At 40.4% G+C, this 22,471-nt stretch overlaps 2 protein-coding genes across 4 annotated transcripts in view; one reads left to right on the top strand and one right to left on the bottom strand.

Annotated features, from left to right (window-relative positions):
* Positions 1–940: 940 nt before the first annotated feature.
* Positions 941–7,185, top strand: LOC103149523 (uncharacterized). 2 transcript variants are annotated; one of them, XM_007568730.2, is made up of 12 exons: positions 941–1,031; positions 1,116–1,203; positions 1,519–1,604; positions 2,103–2,196; positions 2,360–2,792; positions 2,936–3,008; positions 3,670–3,736; positions 5,484–5,631; positions 5,744–5,804; positions 5,886–6,016; positions 6,121–6,210; positions 7,049–7,185. In XM_007568730.2, the coding sequence occupies exons 2-12, from the start codon at positions 1,121–1,123 to the stop codon at positions 7,067–7,069; spliced, it is 1,287 nt and encodes a 428-aa protein (XP_007568792.1). In that variant the 5' UTR covers positions 941–1,031; positions 1,116–1,120; the 3' UTR covers positions 7,070–7,185. The 2 variants fall into 2 exon arrangements, with proteins under 2 accessions (XP_007568792.1, XP_007568793.1); XM_007568731.2 differs by lacking the exon at positions 941–1,031 and having other exon boundaries at positions 1,038–1,203; positions 2,106–2,196.
* A 350-nt stretch (positions 7,186–7,535) lies between these two features.
* The window catches only part of znf644a (zinc finger protein 644a), a 24,743-nt gene continuing 9,807 nt past the window's right edge, over positions 7,536–22,471 (bottom strand). The window contains exons 2-6 of one of the 2 annotated variants that reach the window (XM_007568733.2): positions 14,777–17,192; positions 13,002–13,592; positions 10,334–10,459; positions 8,887–8,989; positions 7,536–8,209 (exon numbers count right to left, since the gene is read on the bottom strand). In XM_007568733.2, coding sequence (XP_007568795.1) covers positions 8,014–8,209; positions 8,887–8,989; positions 10,334–10,459; positions 13,002–13,592; positions 14,777–17,192 — 3,432 coding nt within the window. In that variant the 3' untranslated portion in view covers positions 7,536–8,013. The remainder of the gene's footprint in view (positions 8,210–8,886; positions 8,990–10,333; positions 10,460–13,001; positions 13,593–14,776; positions 17,193–22,471) is intronic. The other variant, XM_007568734.2, reaches the window with a different exon arrangement.

Below are 22,471 nucleotides of genomic sequence, written 5' to 3' on the forward strand. Positions count from 1 at the left end.
ACCTCGTAAGGAAAATCCCCCACTATGAAACATTCAGAAGTTAAGTGATACGGCAAAACTTGGCCTCAGGTTTATCACATCGTTTTTCTCCAACCTTGACCAACAAATTGACTCATCCATATTTTCTTACAATGTCAGGATGAGTCCCACCAGATTAGATGGTTCTAAACCTGGTTAGGATTTTACAGGAACGAAGGGATCAGCAGTGTGTGGGATCTCGTGAGTCCTGTTAAAGTGGAACAGTAGCATCGGTGTGGCCTATGCAGACATTTCAGATTACCTTTCTGAGAAAGAAGTCATTGTTTACCTGTCCTTGAAAGACCCCAGGTTGGAATCAAATATGAATGCATATCCAAATCAAACCGGTTAGGATTTAGTACACATTTCCAGATGAAAGTAATTAACTGTTTAAAAGCTAGTCAGAATCCTCATTAGTATATTAACTTAAGGTTCAAATACATCATTTATTATACCCTTCCTTTTCAGGGTGTAATAATGAATTATGGCTATAGTTTCAATTACTTTCTTTCATCCATTTAATGGCCTAAACACACCTCCCTACTAATATTTTTGATAAAGGACAAGTTTAAGAGAAACCACATACTTTATATACAGTCAATAAATTAAATCCTGATGAGTCTCATTTGTCAGATTCAAAGTACCTTTTGGCTCTTTTGACTGCTGTCTCCCCCAACACCACTATTACTAACCTATTCCCTTTCAGAACTGTAAACGGGTACATCTTTCTTACATATTTTTTTTACATTTTCATATATAGTGTGCTGGTGTTTTTTTGTTTCTTGTTTTGTGGAACAGTTTGTTGTGCCTTACTATTCTATTCTATTCTATTCTATTCTATTCTATTCTATTCTATTCTATTCTATTCTTCTTGTGGTTGGATTTGTTTTAGAAATTTCCCCTGGCGTTTAGTCTGAGGTCACTCCACAACCACCGGTACAGATTGTCTGGTTGTGATTTGCACGGCACAGAATCAAGCTTGGGTTTTGCAGCCACCTGTCGGTGACTATGCGGTAAAACAGCAGTTTATTAGTGAGCGAGACTTATTTCATAGACACCCTTTTCTGATAAAACACACCGAGAATTTCTTTTTACAGGAATAATGAGACGCATGCAGAAAAAACCGTTTGAACCCGTTAGGTTTCCACCACCAGCGTTGGGGTTCAAACCGGCTCCAGCTCCAAGGTTTGCAAACTATTAGCTCTGTTCAGTCTTCTGGGATTTGTTTAGCTAACTGGCTAATGGGTGCGAGCTTTCTTTTCCTGTAAACACTGGCCTTTTCCCTCCAGCCCCCAGCATTTTTTTACTTCATATCAGTGCTGGGTGCTTGTTGTAAGGCTCAGAATAAACGGTTCTCCTTAACCATTTTTGTTCTTTTGTTTTGCTGTACAGCTAAATTAAAACTAGCCCCGCTAGCTTAGCTTCCGTCCCTATTTCAGTTAGGTTATTTCTGCCTAGCACCCTGAGGGTCAGTCTTATGTGTTTACTGTCCTTTTCCAGAGTCCCCCAGCATTTTATAGAAGCTATGAAGCGAATTTCAGGAACACCGGACATGGCTTCTAAGACGCAGCCCCAAAAAGTTGAAGGTAATGCTTGGTACATTCAGACTCTTTCCGGTCATTAGGTTAGTGTTAAACCAAAATAAACATGATCATGGCTGTTATCTCATATATTCTTATGTTTGAGAAATTATTATTTTTAAGTAAATTCAAATGCATACACATTTTAACATTTAAAAGGTTTAGGACACCCAGCCTAGGCCATTCAAAATATAAGGTTGGGGGATAATGATGAGACATAAAGGAGAAAATATTTTTTTTCCCATAAGGCAACACCTCTTATGATTTAAAAAAATAATAATAATAATAAAAAAGTGAAACGTCAACTTACTCATTTAATTTCTTTTTAATGCAAAAGTGTTCACATATATTTGAAGATACAGATATAGACCTAGTCCTGCTGTAATTCACAGCATGAAAAGCAGCCTCGATGTCATTGCTAGCTTTACAGCAGGACTAGAAAAGAAGTTACACATGACAGTTTTTATAGAATAGCTTTTTTAAGGTTTGTTTGGCATTTTGCAGCAGATGCTTCTGTTGACAAATGGAAATCCTCCTTCCAGCCGATCGACAAACAGAATGAGAAATCTGAGGACAAAAGTCCAAGTTCTGAAACGAGGTGAGGAGAGCAGTACTCGTTCAAATTGTGTTGAATGTTTTTCCAAGGCGAGTCTTCTGTGCCTCAATCGTTGCATCACAGCATCCATTTTGTTTCACCTGGTGGTTAAAATTGGGTTGCTCCTAGAAGCTATTCTCACAGTTTCTCCTCCTGTTACTCGTAGGACTGAGCTGTATGACCCCAACGACCCTCTGTCGTCAGACTCTGAGCCTGAGATGCCACAGCTGCCCCTTGCTGTTCAGGACAGCAGCCAGAGATGCAAGCGCCCGTCTCCAGATAGAGATGCCAGGCGCTGGGAGTCGTCAACAGTGGCGAACCGTCCGCTTGAAAGACGGATGGCTCCACAGACAGCCAGACCCACAGACAGCCGAGATCTGAGTCCAGGGCATGTTCTGGCTAAAAGCCGGGCTTACAGCCCAGACAGTAAACTACTGGACCGTCCGGGTTATGAATTCCCAAATGGACACTTGGAGGCAAGAATCCACAGTCCTGACAGACTGAGTCATGGCTCCTCCTCCCAGACTATTCCCGAATCCTTCAGGGGACTGAGGACCAGCGGAGGGGAGAGGAAACCTCTTCCTGATTATCCAAGAGAGGTAGCGCTTAACGTTTTCTAAAAGTTTCACAGAGCATGTTTTTTTTGTTCGTGCTCTTTTTTTTAAATATAAACATTTATTCTTACCCTAAAGAGTGTGTGTTTCTTGCTGTAATAACAAGTTGGTCTTTTCTCTCTCTGTAGATGGCCGCCCCCCTCAGGGTGTCTCCATCTCGGTTAAAGCGAGACCATCAACAGCTGGGATATGTAGAAAGAGGTGAACTCGTTAGCTCTTTGCACATGAGTCCAAAAATAATTATATGAAAAATAAAGCTGACATGATTCGAATCAATTTTTGAAATAATCAACTAGTTTGTTAATCAATTAATTGCTACAGACTCAAAAAAGGCCATTTGCTCAAAGAACAACACAGATCAGCAATTCAGCCTAAACAGTAGAAAAATGTTTACATTTTGCATTTAAGATTAAAAAAATTCTTATTCTGCAAGTGCCAGAGTTTCAGCCTATCATAGTTCGTTCTGTAAAAGAAAACATCTCTTATTAAGCACCTATTAATATCCAATTATCAGTTGATCCAAAATGAATCACTACACTGTGCTGATGTTAAGTCAAGCAGAAATACCATGTTGATGTTAGAAGGATTTATTTGGCTGCAGACGCAGTTTTTATTACAAATGAGGAATAGTTCCCCCCAAAATGCTGTTGTTGCATTTTAGACAAAAAATTTTTTGATTTTCCTTTTCATAAAAGGGAATAAATTGTTTGCATTGTTTGATGAAAAACATCAGAATATGTTAATCTTTTTACCTGATTCTCACAATAATTGAATAACTACTAAAATAATTAATTGCATCCTTAATAAAAAAAACAAAAAACGTTATTGCTTGTAATGACTTTTTGTGTTTGTGTTTGAACAGGACTGGACCAAGAAGCGCCTCCTCCGAAGCTCATCAGGACTAAAGAGGAAAATGCTAAACTGAACAAGTAAGCACCAGGCAGGTTCATGTCATCATTGAAGCTGTTTGCTCTAAAACTACCCAAAACACAAAAAAAAAAACAAAAACAAAAACAAAAAAACTACCACACAAACCTCCATTCATCTGATTGGAATATCATATGTTAGACCTACAACAGTATGCCTTTAACCAGGGTCTGTTGGAAAAAATGGTAAGTATCTACTATAAGAATTGAATTTTGTTATCATTTTTAAAGAGTTGCTGTCTTATTTCTATTTTCATGTTGGGGAAATAAAGAAAAATGCGAAACTTTGTGAAATAGTAAAAAGAAAAGATGCATTTTCTTCTTAAAGTGTTTTCAATCTAAAGACAAAAAATAGATCTAAAAATTTAGATTTCTATTGTGCATCCATGGAAGGTCCAAAGAACCATTTGTGGCTCTGCAGCCTCAGGTTGCAGACCCCTGGCCTGTTATACTGGAGTTGAAGAAGCTTAATGGTTTAGATTTTTTCTTTTCACAAATTAAGTGTTCTGTTTGCTCCAGTTGCAGGTCACTTTTGCACATCAATAGATTTGAACTTTTCCTCCTTGGTCTTTGTGAAATAACTCAGGCTCAGTCATAGAGTTGGAAAACATCTTGGATTCTCAACTGGTTTTAGTTCTGGACTTTGACTGGGCCATTTAAACACTTGGAGGTGGTAATGGAAATTATTGTTCTGCTCAAAGGCAGACCACCACCATTTCATCCTGGATCTGTCCATAAACCCTCCCTAAGCATTCTGCCACACGCAGCCTGTTTCTATGTGGACCAAAAAGTTCTGGTTTGGTTTCTTCTGACCAGAAAACCTCCAGAAGAGGAACAGCTGGCTGAGAAAGAGTGCTGAGATTAGGTTGTATTCAGATGAGTTGTAGTCCCTAGTCAGATTGCTCTGGACGTGCAGTGGGTTTTATTTAAAACTCTTCGAGTCGCAGCTCCTCTCTGAGCCGCAGTTTCCAAGCTTCATGCCCTCCCCCATGACTCCCACACTTGGCTCCTTCAGACTAGACAGCAGCCATTAGCAAACACCTGCTGGGCTCATTATACAGAGCTACTTCCCAGTGTAACACCGGTAAAAACATTGTTAAAGGGTTAATAGAGGAGTCATGTTGTGATGACCTGAAGGCAGAGCTTGAGAAAGAGCAGGAGTTTTTAAAGAGACAGAAGCCCAATTTCAAGTATTAAATAACAAAGTGAAATTTTGTTAATATATACAGTTTTTAACAACTGAAGTTAACTTAATTCACTGCACTATAAAATGGCAATATACGCCTAGAAAATACATAATGCTGCCCTTTTAAATAGCTCAATTTTTGTTACTTTCCATATTAATCACAGACTATAGATTGACATTAAGTAAGACGGAGTAGAAGTGAGAAATACTGCTACCTGCAAGTGGGATTAGAATCAGTTTACCCTGAATGCTCAGGAGGAGCACGGCAAATGTCCCAGTAGTGAGGCGGGAGGTTTTCCCTTTAGACCGTCAGTTCCCGAAACCACACACACAGAACAAACCTCGTACTCTGAGCCCCCACACAAAAGCTTTCTGGGTCCAGTGGACCTGTCTCTTAAGACCACGGGAGAGTTAAACCCCAATGGGTCTGACTGTTTTTTTTATTAATTTATTTTTTGCTTGAAATTTTCAATAAACTTACAATTATGCATTAGTGCCAAAATTTGCTGATTTTTTTACCTGAATTTCTGTGAGGGTGTGTTTGGTTTAACATGTGTGTTCCAGGTGTCCCATCACCTGTGACCTCTGTGACGTAGAGCTGTCCAACGCTCAGGAGCTGGAGGAACATCTGGACAGCCGAACCCACTGGGACACTCTGGAGCACATCCAGCGCAGCAGCAGCTACGACGATATGGCAATAGCATTTCTACAGGTGAGAGAACATCCATGTATCCTCATGTTAAATAACCCTAGTTTCAAAATATCTGTCTTAAATAAAAATAAAAACAAAATCTGATTAGTAGGAGGTATTTTTCTCCCAATAGGAAATCATGGTGTACAAAAGCCAGCACTGTAGCCGAGCCGTAGAGGAAGAAGCACTTCCAGGTAAACATGTTACTGCTGTCGGGAATGAGACCTGGCTGGCCCGCTCTTACTCCATCTGGTTGTGGTTGTTGGCGTCCCCAGGTCTGCAGGAGAACCACCACATGACCAAGGTGGAAATGCTTCACTGTGCGGCCTGTAAGGTTCACGTGTCCACATCTGCAGCCGAAGTGCAGGCCCACGTCTCCTCACTGGAACACCTGACCAACACCAAGGTGAGGCTACTGACTGACCAGCCCCTGCCGACACATCCAGCAACACCAGCTGGTTTCAACGTCTCCAAGGTTTTCCACTGGCTGATTATTTTGTTTCCCATCAGGGGTTTGAAGTTCAGCAGAGACTTTCCTGCCTCAGCAAAGCAGAAGCCATGCTCAAGAAGCTGCAGCCGCAGTTTGAACTCTTCCTAAAGGTATTTAGACCAGCCCAGCTTATTAGAGGGGTAGAATTGAAAATATTTATAAAATATATGTAAAATTGACTTTTGAGTTTTACCTTATCTTACATTATTATTCCCTCATCAAAAAAATACCTGGAGTGTTGCCTTGATTCTTTCATACATGTTTGAGAAATCCTTTAATCTCCTTGGCAACCATTCAGCTGTGCAAAATGCCCAGGTGGACATAGCTCCGCCTTCAAGGTGCAGCTCCTCCTCAGAGCTGAAGTTTCCTGGCTTCTGCCTCACAGAGCAGCCCCCTCCCCATGATAGACACACAGTTGTGTTTTCATGTCTTGTGGGGACTTTACATTGACTTAGATTCATTTTCTACAGCCTAACCCGAACCGTAACATCACATACCAAACCCCTAATCCAAAGACAGTATTTCCCCTCATGGGGACCAAGAAAATGTCCCCATAAGGAGCTTTGGTCCCCACAACCCCACATTGTAGACAGAAACAGGTCCCCACAAGGATATAGAAAGCTAGCACACATGCACCCCCAATCTGAAAAATGTAGTTTTTAGATTGTAATTATTTTTTTTTACCCTCGAGTAAAAATAAGAAACTTCTTAATTTATTAGTCTTTAATAATATACAGTAGATCTCCTTAGCCTTAACATTGCAAAGTGTCAGAACATAAATGTTTTATGGGATAAAAGAATAAGTCTGAAGTATGTTTCAGTTTATTCAGCTGTGATGAAACTCAGCAGCTTGTTTGAAGGGTCCTGTATGGATCACAGACACATAATGACGTTCATGTCATCAATACTGTACTAAATCTAACAACTGAACTGTTGGTGTTGTTTCAGGGAGCCTGCCCGTTTGAATGAAATCACTCCATGGTTAAGGATCTCCTCAGCTGAAGAACACTCAACTCCACAGAACGTCATCTCATCAATATCACTTCCACATGTCATAATCTCAATAAAATACTGTCATTTTTCTACATTTTCTTTATTCATAACAGAAATTATTAGAAAAAGTCATCAGTTAGTTTTCCTGTTTTTTTTTTTATTATCATTATTTAGAACAACACAAATGTTTACGCATTGTATCTGTGATATAGTACATTTCAAATTAAATTATTTCAAAACAGTATATTGAAACATTAAATATAGGTAACATGAAGGAAGGGCATGAACTGCGTGGTTTGTGCGCATTAGGGCGTTTTTTTCTCACCTACTTTCAGATTTTATTGTATTTAGTTAAAAACAATGCAGTTACTGAAATTTTATAAAACACTTTATTTGTATTATAAAAGGTTGCAGACTTTCTTTTCTCTCTCTTTTTTTTTTTGTTGCTCTTGAAGTAAAAAAAAAAGTGTCATCGCTCTAAACTCTGGCCTGATAAGAGTGTGTTTACTGGGTCTTGTTGAGACGCGAAAAAGAAAAATGTGTTTTCTAAGAGGACCAACGACGGCTCCCGGATCTGGACTAAAACGGACTAAAACCATGAAAAGTCTGAGGTATAAGTTGTCTTCTTTAGAAATGGATCCAACACTACATTACTGCATAAAATAATAGGAGTCTTATCCATTTGGAATTTAATTCCTCATAAATGGACCATGTAAAAAGAGACGAAGGTAACAATATTCCAAAATAATATTTTCTCATCTGTCCAAAATGTTCAAACAGGCGCAATGTCTAAAACATTGGGGCTGCGTTGTCCTTTTGGCCATTATTTCATTGACTTTAAAAACAAAAGTAAGTGAACAAACATCCAATGTACACGTACATACAATCTAGTGAAATCTAGAAAAAGGTCCCCTTTGGCCTCATGAGGCAGCGTTGGCGACCGGCGAAGAGCCGTCTTCGTCCGTCTTCAGGGTGGGGGGGTTTGTGGACAGCGAGGTGACCTCAGCCATGCCGAGCCCAGTGCGAGGGACACCAGTGTTCATAATGTGTCTCTGTAAATGTTTGATCCAGTCCTCCTGGACTGACAACGGACCCTGGAAGACGAGGTCACAGAACCTTTGGAGAGGAACAGAAGGTGAATTCCTCTTTACTCCAAGAAAACAGCTTAACGTCCAAGAGCATGGAGGAGAGCTGAGGTCATTGTAGATAGCAAACAAAAGAGAAGTAGATTTCTCCTCTACAATAACTAATACATTTTCAACTTCATCTGAGTTTTTCTAGAAAAAACAAGATCTCAGAAATTTTCTACATAAAACCCAGACATTTCTGAACTACAAAATGACGCTACAAGAATCTGTTCTAAAAAAAAACTAAAGTTATGAACTCCGAAAGTTGAAAATGTGCAATAAAAACAAGGAAAGTTTGAGATCTCAGAAATCACCTAAAAAAAAGTAAACTTCTGAGTTCCAAGAGTCAAAAATGTATTAGAACAAACCTCTGAAACATTTAGACTAATCTCAGAAATTTCCTAGAAAAAGGGGACATTTCTGAGCTCTGAAAATTAAAAAATTAGCTTTAAAAAACAAGAACACTGAGATCTATGAAATTTTCTAGAAAAATACAGGTATATTTCTGAGCTTTATCTCAGAATTTCTGTTTCATCTTGCAAAATTTTTGACTTTAGGAGCTCAGAAATTATTTACGGAGTTGTTGTTTTTTTCCCCTTTTCCATCAGCAATGGCCCCAATATGCCGTCATACAGCAGAGCTTTTGAAAAGGCAGAACAAACTTGCCTGCAGGTGAGCCTGTACATCTCCTCTGGACTCTGGGCTAAGGGCAGTGTCTTCTTCTTCAAACCGGGCCTTGAACGCGTCCTGACCGCTTTACACTGAATTGCTGCAAGACGAGAATTCCAGTTAAACCCACAGAGTGATGGGTCAGATTACAGCGCAGCCTTGCTATGAATGAACACTATAATAATCAGTCGATGGTGGAGCTTTGATACACACATTTCACACATTGTTTGCTCACAGATCTCTGTCTGGATCTCTCCTGCTTCCTTGTTTCAGGATGGTGAGTGTTCTCAATTAATATAGTGTCACCTTTCTACAACAATGGTCTCAGCCATTTTTATCTATTTTTTTTATTATTTTTTACAAGTGATTTTAGCAACAAAAAAAAAATCCCCTTGTTCTTTCTAAAAGATCTTAAGGGCAAAAAATGTTATTACTTTATGAAGGTGACGATATGCACTACTGTGATTGCTTAATCTGCTCCTCTGGATTTTTGGCAGAAATGTGACGCCATTTAAATCTTCTATTAAGAACATTTACTTAAACTTTGTTTAAAGTTAGACAGTCAGGCCCAATCTTTGGGTGGCTCCTGTTTTTGCCACTTTGGAAATAATGCAAAGTTAAGGTCCAAAATACTCGCAGGTTGTTCATAACACTGCTGCTGAGCTTCACGTCGAGTCAACCAAAGTTGCCTCAGTTGTTGTCACACCACTTCTAGTCTGGCTAGACTGGTTCTCTTTTACTTTAGAGTTTTGTAACATGCTGGTTCTGACTTCAAGAAGACATTCTTCACAGAACCTTTAAAACTGTATGGCTCTGGGGTAATTTCATCTATAAAACATGGATGTGTCATGTCAAATTGAAAAATGAAGGTAAAAAAAATCTGAACCGTGGGACTCTCTCCTCGATTAAAAGTGAACTCTGTTTTCCAGTTCTGCAATTTTTCTTTTTTGTTTAGCGCTTCTGCTAACTTTAGCGGCTGAGGTTTTTCTAAATTAAACAAATTCTAAAGTGCCAATTTACTTGGCTGTTTTGTAAACTTTCAGTTGAAAAGAGTTTTACATCTGTGTTGGTAAGAATTCTTCAAGGGTCGTAGTCTTTCAAAGGAAGATATACCTTGAATTGAGGTTACCATTTTAATGTAAGGTTCAGCTAAATGCCACCATGGTGTAGCACTTTAGCATTAGCGGAACTAATGTTTATGATTAGCGTTTTAGAATCCACCACCGCTGTTTTCTAAAAAAATAAAATAAAAAACAGCTAAAAGTATTTAAAAACTGATATTGCTGAGTATGTGGTGTATGCTATCTTTAAACATTGTTGGGGTGAGGCAGTATGGATCAAATACAGATACATTCAAAATGTGCAAAGATGACTTGTTGTGTGAGGTGGACACACAATAAGTTAGTTAGAAATGTAAATGAGTCATGTTTAAAGCTGAACTTACTGGTCCCTTCCAGTAAGGCAATCTGTTGTCTTTTTGCAAAAGCCCGAAGGTGATTGGACAGGCTAACTCCACTGTGGAAAGTTGCATTACAGTGGATGCACACTTTCCTATTGAATTCACCCTTTTCTGTAAAAAGACACAGATGACAAGCAAAACATTGTTGAACATTTTTAAAACATGGTTTGTGGAGGTTTCCATCTCATTCTACTACTTTATGCTGACGATGCCGTACTGTAGTGTAGTAGAAAATAAGTTCAATTAATTGGTTTAAGAAAGAAAAGGCAAAATCATCAGTATTTAACACTTTACAACACTTTATGATTTAAAAGTGAAATTATAGTCCATTTGTTGGTTCTCCATGGCCACTGTAGGGAGGGAATTGAAATGGTTGAGCAGTGAATATCTGGTATAGTCAAAGGGAATCAAGTCAAAAGTGGATGTCTGACACTTAAAGCTATGGCACATAACTTTTATTTTTTTAATATTTGCTAAATTTATCACCATTTTGTGTGATAGGATAGTGTGAGACAAATAATCTGTAAAAAAAAAAATTCAGCTCCTCGGCCTTCTCCATGTGTTAACTTCATAAATACTTCGCTTGGTCAGACACAACCAATCACAGCCAGGAGGAGGGTCTTAGCACTGAGATAGATTTTTTTTCACAGTTTATCTGTCTCATATCATCACAAAATGCTGATAGTTTTAACAAATATGTAAAAAAAAAAAAAAAGAAAAAAGTTACAAAAGTTGCACACCTCAGCTTCAATCCCTCTCAATTCAAAATATTAATAGCAGTTCATACAAACATTTTTAAGGACAGTTAAAGTGTTATTGCCTTTGACTTGACGGTTGCCTGTAGAACAGTGCATGTTTATTAAAAAAGAAGTGCCTGGCTTCAGGATCATTTGTTCAGGAAAACTTGGCAAACGAGTCTAAATTCTCCAAATCCTCTTTTACTTTTGTTTATTCTTTACCGTCTCTGGTAAATTTAATGTAGTGGTTTTCCTTTGACAGCCTGATAGATTTGACCCGAGATCAGACTGAAAGCCTGGAAGAAAAAAAAAAAAAAAAAAAAGATTCAAACTTCTTCCCTCGGTCCCTCAGCAACCAGCACAGCCGCTAACAAGCACCAGTTTGGTTGAATAAAGGGCGGTGTGTGTTTTACACTTCAGTGGGCAGTGATGCATGAGAATCACTGGAAACAAACCATCTGCTATTTAACAGTGCTTTTAATTTGAAACCCACCACACTAAAATTGACCATTTCAATGTGTTGTTTTTTTTTTTGGAGGCTGACTCCTCTGGTCAGTGGAGAACCTGGTCTGTGTCCTTGCAGATCTCCAAGCATTTGATGCAGTTGTTACATAAGCTGAGCATTTTCCCACTGCTGGTCTGATTAAATGAAATGACCTGCAGTAGAGTCGTCTGTATTTCTGGTAGAACACAGAGGTTATAATGTTTGAACTTGATTTAATTTGTTTTTACATTTTTCAAATTTCTGTGTCCAACTTTCTGTATTGTTTTAGACTTGAATAAACAATAAACAATCGAGCTTGAGATATCTGGAATAATTCTGAGCATTCTTGATTTGTTTGGGGCAATTTGTAACGTTACAACTGAATGTAAAAGTTATTTTATATTCTGTTTTCAGGTTTGAAAAAAAAAAGAAAAAAAGATCCTTTTACGACTTCCAGGTGGTGTAATATAACCTCTCCCTTCCCCCAGCTAAAGCGGGTCAGACTAATAAAGAAATCATGCTAGTAAATTTGTTTTTTGTTGTTTCAAATGTTGAGAATTTTTGTTTTTTTTATTAATCTCTGTGCTATTTTCTATTTAGACGCTTCCATATAAGGACATATTGATCTGATTTATCCCCTTTGTGAACATGACACTTTAACATACGTGGTGATCAGAGCTCCTCTGTGCCTCTCTGACCTGCTTCAGCCTTATGTTTCACCACAGGCCCTAAGATCAGCTTCTGGTGGTTTAAACTAGGCTGAAGCTCCAAAACTACAAAAACAAGCTGCCATTACATATTAAACAGGCTTCTTCTCTTGATGTTTTCAAGTCTCCCTTAAAAACACTAATTTCAGTGGCTTTTGAAGAGTGACATGATTTGTTTGTTTCTATTTTACTACAGTCTGTGGAACATTTCATTTAGCTTTCATTGTTTACATTTATTTGTGTCTTTGATCTATTTCGGTATTGTAACAACGCTTTGGCTAAACATTCATTTAAATGTGCTTTGTGAATAACATGGATACAGATTTGAACTGGATTAACGTATTACCTGTATTGTGCTAATTATTAAACATGGGAGATTTTACTCTCTTTAACCCATTTACTTGGGTTATCTGCTAATGGAGAGCAGATGAAAATTAGCGGTCTTGCTAAAGTCAGCATATTTACATCACGCGTTACTAATATCCATTAATGTGCATGTCCCTTTTAAATAAATACATTTCGATTGGAATATAAAGATGTTTTGATCCCATTCTGATGATCAGTGTTCAGGAAACTGCTCCTGTATGTTGATGACGCCTTACTTCAACAAAAATAATCAATGGTGGTAATATCGCTAACAAATCTTTTCTTCTACAATAATACATTTTGAATAAGGATAAATTCATTTTCCCTCTAACCCATTTACTTCTGTTTGAGTTACTTACCACCAGGTACTGAGTTTGGCAGTGAAGACACAACTTTTGATCCTGAACTTTCCTCAGGATTCGACGAAACTGGTAAACCGTTTCTTGACATCTGAGAGGATCCCTTTTGTCTTGCATCTTCCTGACACTTCCTCTTTTTCAGGATCCCAATCAGGGCGGTCGTGCCTGAGAGGGACGTCTTAACATCCAGCTTTTCTAGTTGCCCGCTTTCAGATTTGCCCTCTGCTAAAGAAAAGGGCATCAGTGGTTTGGCATCAGTGCAATGGTTTGGAACCGAGTGACTTTTTGGGAATCCCATCTGAGAAGAGGCGAAGCGATTGACGATGGGCAGCTTTGGCAAAGCACCGTACTGGAAATGGTTTCGTCTTTTTCCCAGAATCTGAAAGGCCCGCTGGCACTCCTTCTTGTCGCGCATCAGCTCACGGAGTAAAATTAATGGGGATTTGGTCTTTGTAGAAAAGTTCCTTCCGAGCTTTTTCAGATGACCTCGTATGTGGTTGGACTGTCCAGTTCTGTTGTCAAATGAGTCCCCACATAATGGACAAGAGTGAATGGTCCTCACAGTTTCGGAATCTGAATCTTCCTGTAGTGCTGTAGGGAGAAAAGAAGGTAAAAGTGAAAACATTATTTTAATGTTATGGCTTGGATACTACTACTAGCATGTGCTAAGAATAGAAATTTAGCATTTACTACAGATGCACTATAACAAAGTAAGACTTTGACTATGACATGTGAGTTCTAGGTAACTTTCTGGAGAGAAAAAAATGGCTGTGCTAGCTAGAGAAAGCCTTAATGATTCCACAAGAACACAATGTTTTCTTCAGACCCCAGTTGAATCCAGTCTCGTATTGACTGATGATAGAATTATTCATTGGCTTTTCCACCTGCACCACCAAGACAGCTTTGAATATTGTCATTAATCATGGCTCATCAAAGATAGCATAACCCATCTATGATGACAATCCAAGACGGTGGAATTCCTTCATTACAGTTACTCCTTAAGCTGGAAAGAAATGCATGAAATAATTTAGTATAAACTCTGTGGCCTGCGTAGAAAACTAAACAAATGGTGACCAGGGATGCTGTGGAGGCACAGGGGCAAAGCATAGCCCACATGAAGCGACTGTGGGCCGCGTTGAGGACAGGTTCGAATCCCTGCCTGGTGACATTTGCCGCCTGTCTTTCCCCTCTTTCATCACCCACGTTCCTTTCTGAACTCTTTCAAATAAAGGCTACTCCCGCCAATAAAACCTTTAAAAATATGTGACCAGGGACATTCATCGCACATCCAAATGCAGGAATAAAACATAACCACAAAAACTGAACTTTATTTGTTTACAGGAAATGATGATGTCAAGTCACTTTTTTCTGTTGGTAGACATGCTAGCTGCTCCCAACAGAGCTAGGTTTTGGTAAAGTGTAAGATTCATTTCTTCTCAGGATAAGACCCCAACATTCTTGACTGAGCAGTTGGAGGTCAGTCAAGAAATAAACACAGCAGAGTTCTTTTTTCTTTTAATTTATCCAAGTTTATCACTAGCTTTCACATGAAAGTACACCTTGTTGACAGCAAATTATTGCAAAATTCCACTAAATATGAAATCAAACCATCCGTCTTTGCCTTTTCGCTCAATATTTTCTTCTTTTCTTCTCACTATGTCTCTCTTACTGCTGCTCAAAGTGTGGTTATTTCACATTTACTTGTTTAACATTGTTATAACAAACTGTTTGACTTCATTTTTTTTTTTAAATAAAAAGACATGCACAAATAATACCTTTTTTCAGTCGCTGTAATGTTGAATTCTTCCGCCGGATTCGTGGTCTTTTGTTCTGATAACCAACCTCCTGTGGAGACCCACCATGCTGTGAATCATAGCTCACTCTAACCCTGTGAAGATGTCCACGCACATGATTGGACAGTCCAATTCCTGACTCAAAAACAGCAGGGCAGTACGGACACTTCTTGGTGTCCATTTCTGCCTCTGACAAATCGTCTGAGGGGGATTCCCCCAATGGGATTTGGTGGGCCTCAAATGTTTCTTGAAATACCTCGGTTTCAATGCATTCTTCTTTGATTTCAACCTCATTCTGTTCCTGTTCTTCAGTCTTGATTTTCTCAAACAGCTTTTTCGACGCCTGTAGAGCACCTCTCATGGACATCCTCCTACTGTATGTGTATATTATGTGTTTCTTTTCTTTTTTGATCACATCGCTAAAATGATTACCGTTGGCTTCGGACTCTTTGACTGGGAAAATGTCCTTTTCATCATGGTCTGACGCATCTTCTGAGCTAACTTTCTTAGGACTAGGCGAAGGTTTTGGTAAAATGAAACATGAGTCTTGGTCGGAGGTGTTGCGATATGGGGTGGACATTTTTCGTTTAGACTGAGACTTTTTGACTGGTGAGTGCTCCAGGTTAAAGTTAGGACTATGTTGTGGTCCAGCAGGCTCTTCAACCTTGACCGACGTCATTTCTTGTGACTCGTCACAACAGTCTTTGTCCTTTTTGGAATAATAATCATTTGTGCTAGAGTTATTGCTTTCATCCCTTTGCTCGTCGCCTGTCTTTCTATGGTTCTGACGAGACAAGAGAACGTTAATCGATTTGTCAAGCTTTGATTCTGTCAACTGAGACTTGGGATCTCGCCTAAACTTGCTATTTTTGAACAGGTCAGAAATTCCACTGGACTCGTCGGGTACGTCTTCAACTGATATTTTTGACGTAAACTCTGCATCTTCGAATTGAGTTTTACGCCCAGGTGACTTGCGGTCCCTGGACTGTTGTGCATTTGTCTCCTCTTTCTGTGCTCTTGTGTATTCCTCAAAAGACATTTGATGACGAAGGATTAAGTGATTCACAAAAACTTGCTTGCCAAAAGCTTTATAGGAACAAATTTCGCAAGGGTACATATCATTATCATCCCTCCGCACTCTTTTTCTAACTCTAATAACCGTGTGGTGCATAACGCTATGTCTCCTAAGATCGTGGTCAGTCACGGTTCTGTAACTGCATTTGTCACATTTAAACCTTCTTTTGTCTTTTTCATGAGTTTTTGCGTGCTGAACAAAAGAGTCTGGGCAGCTTGTACCAAATGGACACTGAGGGCAGAATAACTTTGCGTCTTCTTTTTTCTTGTCAATTGCATCTCTTTCTTCTTCCATGAGTCTCGTTTTCTTTTCATGGGTGGACATGTGGTCAATTAGTGAATTGCTTTGTTTGAAACATTTGCCACATTCTCTGCATATAAAGGGTTTTGCTGGATAACTGGGGGGGTCATTGTGAGACTTCATATGATTAAACAAGCGATGCTCCTTCTTGAACACCAGATTACATTTTGAGCAAGGGAACGGCAATGGTCTCCCCTGTGATTGAGAATTCACTTTCAGCCGCCCTTTTAGTGTTGAATGTTTATCATTTATGTTATTCCCATGTGAACTTCTTGCAGGTGTTTTGTACAGAATTTGCTTAATGACCTTTACTGTTCCGTTTGGATACTTAGGTACTACATCTGCTGTAGATGACTGTGGCGTGGGCAGCTTCTGTGGTTTAGCGATGTCTCTAACATGACCAGAGTCTACGTAGCCTTCAGCATCAGACGATTTCTCAGATGTTTTGGGGCTTAGATCCGGGTATAGATCTTCTGAAGGATCCACCATTACCACCATGTCCATCTTCCTCTTCCTTCTCCTTTGACTGTTGGCAAGACCAACTTCCTCTTTTGGCTCCTCTGCAGGGGAATCATTGTGGTTCTCCAAAAGAAACTGCATAAACTCTTTGTGAGGGTCCCAGTTGAGGTCACTGGCACTGCTGAAATCGTCCAATGAATTCTCTGCTGATTCTGTGTCGAATCCCCAAATTCCAGGACTGTCGATTTCCTGCACAGTCTTTAGCTGGGTGATGCTCTTTTCCTCGTCTTTTTCGGAGGTAATGCAGTGAAGTTCATGAGCTTGAGTAGCCTGATGCAAAGAGGGTCCATTCGCCAAACCGATTGGAGACAACATATCCGAGTTGGACAGAACATCTAGGACATTGTTTTGATGCAAAGATGGCGTGTCAAAAGAATCGGTGCAAGAGGCCGAATCTTGCGCCATTTTCACAGGTTGCAGCAGCATGAGGGACTGAATTTCAGAATCAGCATCTTTTTCATCTTCATCAACACCTGTCAGACATGACACCTCCATGGCCATGACCTGGAAGACAAAAGAAAAGCTTATTCAGATTACAATAACAACAGACAGATGAAATACATTTTTGAATGTCAGGTAAACTCGTGAACATTTGAAAGCATACAAAAAGAAACAAATCAGTCAGTTTTTTTTTAATGAACAGAAATTAAAATTACAGTGGATCCCCATTTATTCGCGGTTTGGTATTAGATACACATTTCCATTGATTTTATTTTTTAATGGAGCGCAAGTTCAAATTATTAGTGGAAAATTTGCCATGCCACAAATTTTTTGTAGAGTACCACAAAAATATTCAAAAGAAAATGCAATTTAGGAAGCTGAAATCTCTATAAGCAATGCTACTTGATACTCTACTGGCTGACATTTTCAAAGCAGCCAATCCAGGGCTACTATTAATTTGTCTTACCACTGATTGGCTATAACCCCTGCATGACTGTGGACATTAAATGCTGCAGTAGTGCTAAGATTATAAGATTGCGTCTTATGGTGACATAACACACAATTTGAGCTTGTCACCAAAGCTCAAATGATCCGAAAACCCTTGGAGGTAGGAAGAGACCCCTGGAAAGACCCAGAACTCACTAGAGGCACTATATTTTCCATCTGACCTAAGAATAGCTTGGGATCCCCAAGAGTGAGCTAAAGAGTGTCCCCAGTAAGAGGGATGTCTGGGTTTCCCTCTTGGACCTGTTACCACATCCTGATCTTGGATAAGCAGAAGACAAAGTCACATTAACACAGCTAAAATATGGCTAAATATAGCTAAAATCCTCGAGGTCCCCCTGGAAACTCTTATGACTGCCTATTTTAATGGTTCAAACAGAACATATACCATGATAGGCATTAACATACACAGTAGAAGCAGTCTTGGCACTACCACAAAAGCTGATATGGTGTTCCTAATCACTGCTCTTGGGGTACAGACAATCAGTGACAAGAAAAACAAATCATGCTTCTGGATTGGGTGCTGTGCAAATGCCAGCCAATAACGCCTCAGTAGTGCAGTGCTAAAATGTTGCTTTCCATGCAGCATTTTGTTTTGAATAGTTGAGATATGCTCTACAAAACAATCCACCCGTAGGCAAGTTTCCGTGAACAATTTGGAGCCATGTTCCAGAAAAATGTGCAGATACGTAAATTTGTGAATACTCGACCACGAATAGGCAGACATTTACTGTAACTGATAACTTAATTTTGACAATGCAAAAACAGAACCTAAAAGCTTGCAATTGTGAGGCCAGGCCCACACAATATAGGGTGATCGCATAAAGTCACATGGGTACTGGCAGTACCCTCTGCACCTTAAAGAAAATTCCTTGGACAAGAGGCACAATATGTAGGCTGTGAAAAACAGCTGAAAACACTGCAAACTTTTATCATACCTACCACTCTCAGCATAGAATCATCAAGTAAGCAAGTTAAAGCTTCAACCTAACTCAGAAAAGGAAAGCCAATTGCAAAGTGCACCGCAACATTTACAGCAGAAGTTTTGCTGCCATTGATGACCAGGGGTTTCAGGCTATGGAATGCTCAAGACTCTGTGGTCACCACCCAACGAGATCATAAGTCATAAGATAACTACAAGTAGGTTGAACAACTCTTAATGTGATGTAGGTACAGTCATTGTCATGCAATCTTTTGTCACCAAAGCTGTACATTGTCAAATGTGTGGCATACCATGTAGGAATTGGGGATGGCTGAAACTTGAAATAGTCATTCCAAGATAAATTTTCACAGAGTTTAACCAAAAATGATCTGATGTTTACTAGGTCTCAACAATATAAGAAAACTATGCCACGATATTGGTAAATACTGTAATAGAAATGAGTTGCAGTTAATCTACATTTTCCACTGCTATCAATGCCTCTGCATTACTTTTCAAATGACAGCAACATTTGTGTACTTTTTCCTAACTGGAGAAAATGGTTAAGTCTCTATAGACTGTTTTATGTTAAGAAGAACAATGGATATACAGTGCAGTGCTACACCTACCTTAAATGGAAAACTGAACTGTTTTCACAGTTGTTGTGGAAAAGGCAAAAAGAATTCCTGCCTTGAATTCCTCAATTGCCCAAGAATGTGTTATGTAGAACTTAAAATGGTTATCAATCACTCTTGCACAATAGTGTGTAGTGGTAGTGCAAGTCAAGGGCCTTCCTGACCATAACACTGGCTAAGAAAGTCCATTGTCTGCATACTGCTGGATATTATTCCAGAAAGGAACCAAAGGCAGGGGTGCTGTGGTGGCGCAGGGGCAAAAACACAACCCATGTATTGAGGCCTTAGTCCTCATGCCAGAGGTCACAGGTTCAATTCCCAGCCTGGCAACATTTGACACATGTCTTCCCCCTCTCTCATAACCCTCTTTCTTGTCAAACTACTTTCAAAATAAAGGCCACAAGAGCCAACAAAAAACCTTAAAAAAAAGAGAAAGGAACCAAAGGCAAGTGCTCCCCTTCCCAAGAAACAGAAATGTAGATAACAAAAAAATAGCTGAGGAGTACCACATGATGTTTAACTAGTATTTTTCTTCAAAAGCCTGTTACTAGTAACTGGTAATGAAGCTGTTCCAGTTGTCCAAGCAGTCCTTCCAATGTCTTTAGGTGGTATTATGACATAATACCAAACATACTTCCAATAGCAGTGTGTCAAAGTTCCCATGTACAGTACACACCAAAAGTTTGGACACACCTACTCATTCAATGACTTTCCTTTATTTTCATGACTATTGACATTGTAGATTCACACTGAAGGCATCAAAACTATGAATTAACATGTGGAAATATGTACTAAACAAAAAAGTGTAAAACAACTGAAAATACGCCTTATATTCTATTTTCTTCAAAGTAGCAACCTTTTGCTGTGATTACTGCTTTGCACACACTCTGTGGTCTCGATGAGTTTCAAGAGGTAGTCACCTGAAATGGTTTTCACTTCACAGGTGTGCCCTGTCAGGTTAATAAGTGGGATTTCTTGCCTTATAAATGGGGTTGGGACCACCAGTTGCGTTGTGCAGAAGTCAGGTGGACACACAGCTGATAGTCATACTGAATAGAGTGTTAGAATTTGTATTATGGCAAGACAAAAGCAGCTAAGTAAAGAAAAACAAGTGGCCATCATTACTTTAAGAAATGAAGGTCAGTCAGTCCGAAAAATTGGGAAAACTTTGAAAGTCCCCAAGTGCAGTCGCAAAAACCATCAAGCGCTACAAAGAAACTGGCTCACATCAGGACCGCCCCAGAAAAGGAAGACCCAAGAGTCACCTCTGCTGCAGAGGATATGTTCATCCAAGTCACCAGCCTCAGAAATCGCAGGTTAACAGCAGCTCAGATTAGAGACTAGGTCAATGTCACACAGAGTTCTAGCAGCAGACACATCTCTGCAACAACTGTTAAGAGGAGACTGTGTGAATTAGGCCTTCATGGTAGAATAGCTGCTAGGAAACCANGACTAGGAATAAGTCCCAGGGACATTATTTATCTGAACTAAAGAACGTACGAAGCCACCTGGTAAACTCGTGGTCCCGCCAACATTCCAATGGAAGAGGCGTCCTGGGGTATCGGGGCCAACTCCTTGGCCATTTTCCTGAGTCCAGATTTCTGGGTTGACTTTCTGGGCCAGGCGGCTTCCTCTTTGTCCCCCAGGCCGGCGTTCCTCAGGTCGAGGTCGTTTCTCCATGCTCTCTCTCCGAGAGCGGAGACTTTTTTCTCAGTGCTGAAAGTTCTTGGTTGGAAGGTTGTGTCCCTTAATTTTATCTGGGAATACTCCTCATCTTCTTTCCCGAGAAATTCCTCGGATATGCTCATGTCCTCGAGCTGATGGCGGGTTTCTTCTAAATCCATCAGTCGCCCGCTGGCTGAGTCTCGTAGTTTTTCCAGTTGTGCTGTCACTGGACCGTAGGCTGCTCCCCCCTCAGGTTCTTCCTCCTGCGTGTCCTCTCCGGAGTCTGAAGAGATGTATATTGGCTCTGCCGGTGTTGGACTCTTCTTCCCCTCAGGTGATGCAATTCTGCTGCCACGGCGGGATGGAGCCTCGCCCACGCTGTTAGCATCCTCGACCCACGTTGCTTGTTGCTTGTCATAGGCTTCCCTAGTCCTTTTGTACGCTCTCAGTCTCTCTATCACATCTGCAAACTCCTGGTATCTGGACGAGCTTCTGACGTTCGGGTCCACCAGGATCCCGTCTAACCCCGCTTCTCGCGCGGCCAGTTTCAGCACACTGTCGTATTTCTCGGACGGGCTGTAGATTGCAGTAATCCGACCTAGCGTCCAGTTCTCTAGCAGGTTGGCCAGCCACTCCAGCCATTTCCTGGTGTCGCTTTTCTTTGTTACCTCCACTGGGTGTTTGTACACCACAAGGCGGGTGCCATACAAGTAACGTGTGCAGCTGTAATGGTCTTGTACCAGCATCGTTACTTCCAGATGTTTTTTATGGTTGGCTTCATTGGTCCCAAAGTGGTAACTGTAAAACATTTTTTGGTTCGGCTGAGTCCATGTGTCGAACCCTTCTCCATACAGAACTATTCTCACCATAGCTGCCTGGATCAGGGATGTGGACAGGGATGATTCTACACTTGTCTGTCTGTTCGGCCCTCCTGGCCCGTGCTCGCCACTTCCATGTGGGATTGCTTCCATCTGCTGGACGTACGAATGCGCGTCGTCCTCCTCATTCTCCATGTTGTCTTTGTCCTCGAGTTGCCTGACCCCAAAGCCTCTCCAGGATCCTTAGAGCAGGGATGGGGTCAAGCTATTTTGGCTACTAGCTGCACTGTTTGGACGTGGTCACTGTCCACAGTGAGCTCTCCTCACCCACACGTCGTGCAGTTACTGTGAGGGTGGTGACTGAGGCCTTTCAGTCACCCACAACTCCACTCCTGTAGAGCTGCTTCTCTAAGTAGGTTGCCTCGGATCACTTCTCCTACAGCCCACCCACTTCCTTAGGACTACGCCTCTTCTAAAGGTCGCCGCCCACCCAGGGACGCCAATTTGTTAATTCTCAGTACTCAGCCACGCCCTCAACACCTCCCCACTCTAGCAGACTGACTACTGACCAGCTCTCCGTCTCACGGGTCCGAAAAGACTCCAATTCTCGGGTATTACCGCAGATAAGAATTTAGAGAACTTTTATTTAAGCTGGGAGCGGAGATGATTCGTCCAAGTTCTAACTACCTTCATCCAGCCGTTATGCCCCGCTTCAGGTCATAGCCAAGCCATCGGGGTGGCCCCGCCGATGTCTGAACTCATGAACCACACCTGTTCACGGTAGCTCATCTCCTAATTATT

This window comes from Poecilia formosa, unplaced genomic scaffold (assembly GCF_000485575.1).
Source record: "Poecilia formosa unplaced genomic scaffold, Poecilia_formosa-5.1.2 Scaffold230, whole genome shotgun sequence".
NCBI lineage: Eukaryota > Metazoa > Chordata > Actinopteri > Cyprinodontiformes > Poeciliidae > Poecilia > Poecilia formosa.

Bases quoted from the DNA above. Each gene is read 5' to 3' on its own strand.
- LOC103149523 (XM_007568730.2), top strand. From the start codon at position 1,121: ATGAGACGCATGCAGAAAAAACCGTTTGAACCCGTTAGGTTTCCACCA. The intron at 2,793-2,935 runs GTAGCGCTTAAC...CTCTCTCTGTAG, and splicing joins TTCCTGATTATCCAAGAGAG to ATGGCCGCCCCCCTCAGGGT. The intron at 3,737-5,483 runs GTAAGCACCAGG...TGTGTGTTCCAG, and splicing joins GAAAATGCTAAACTGAACAA to GTGTCCCATCACCTGTGACC.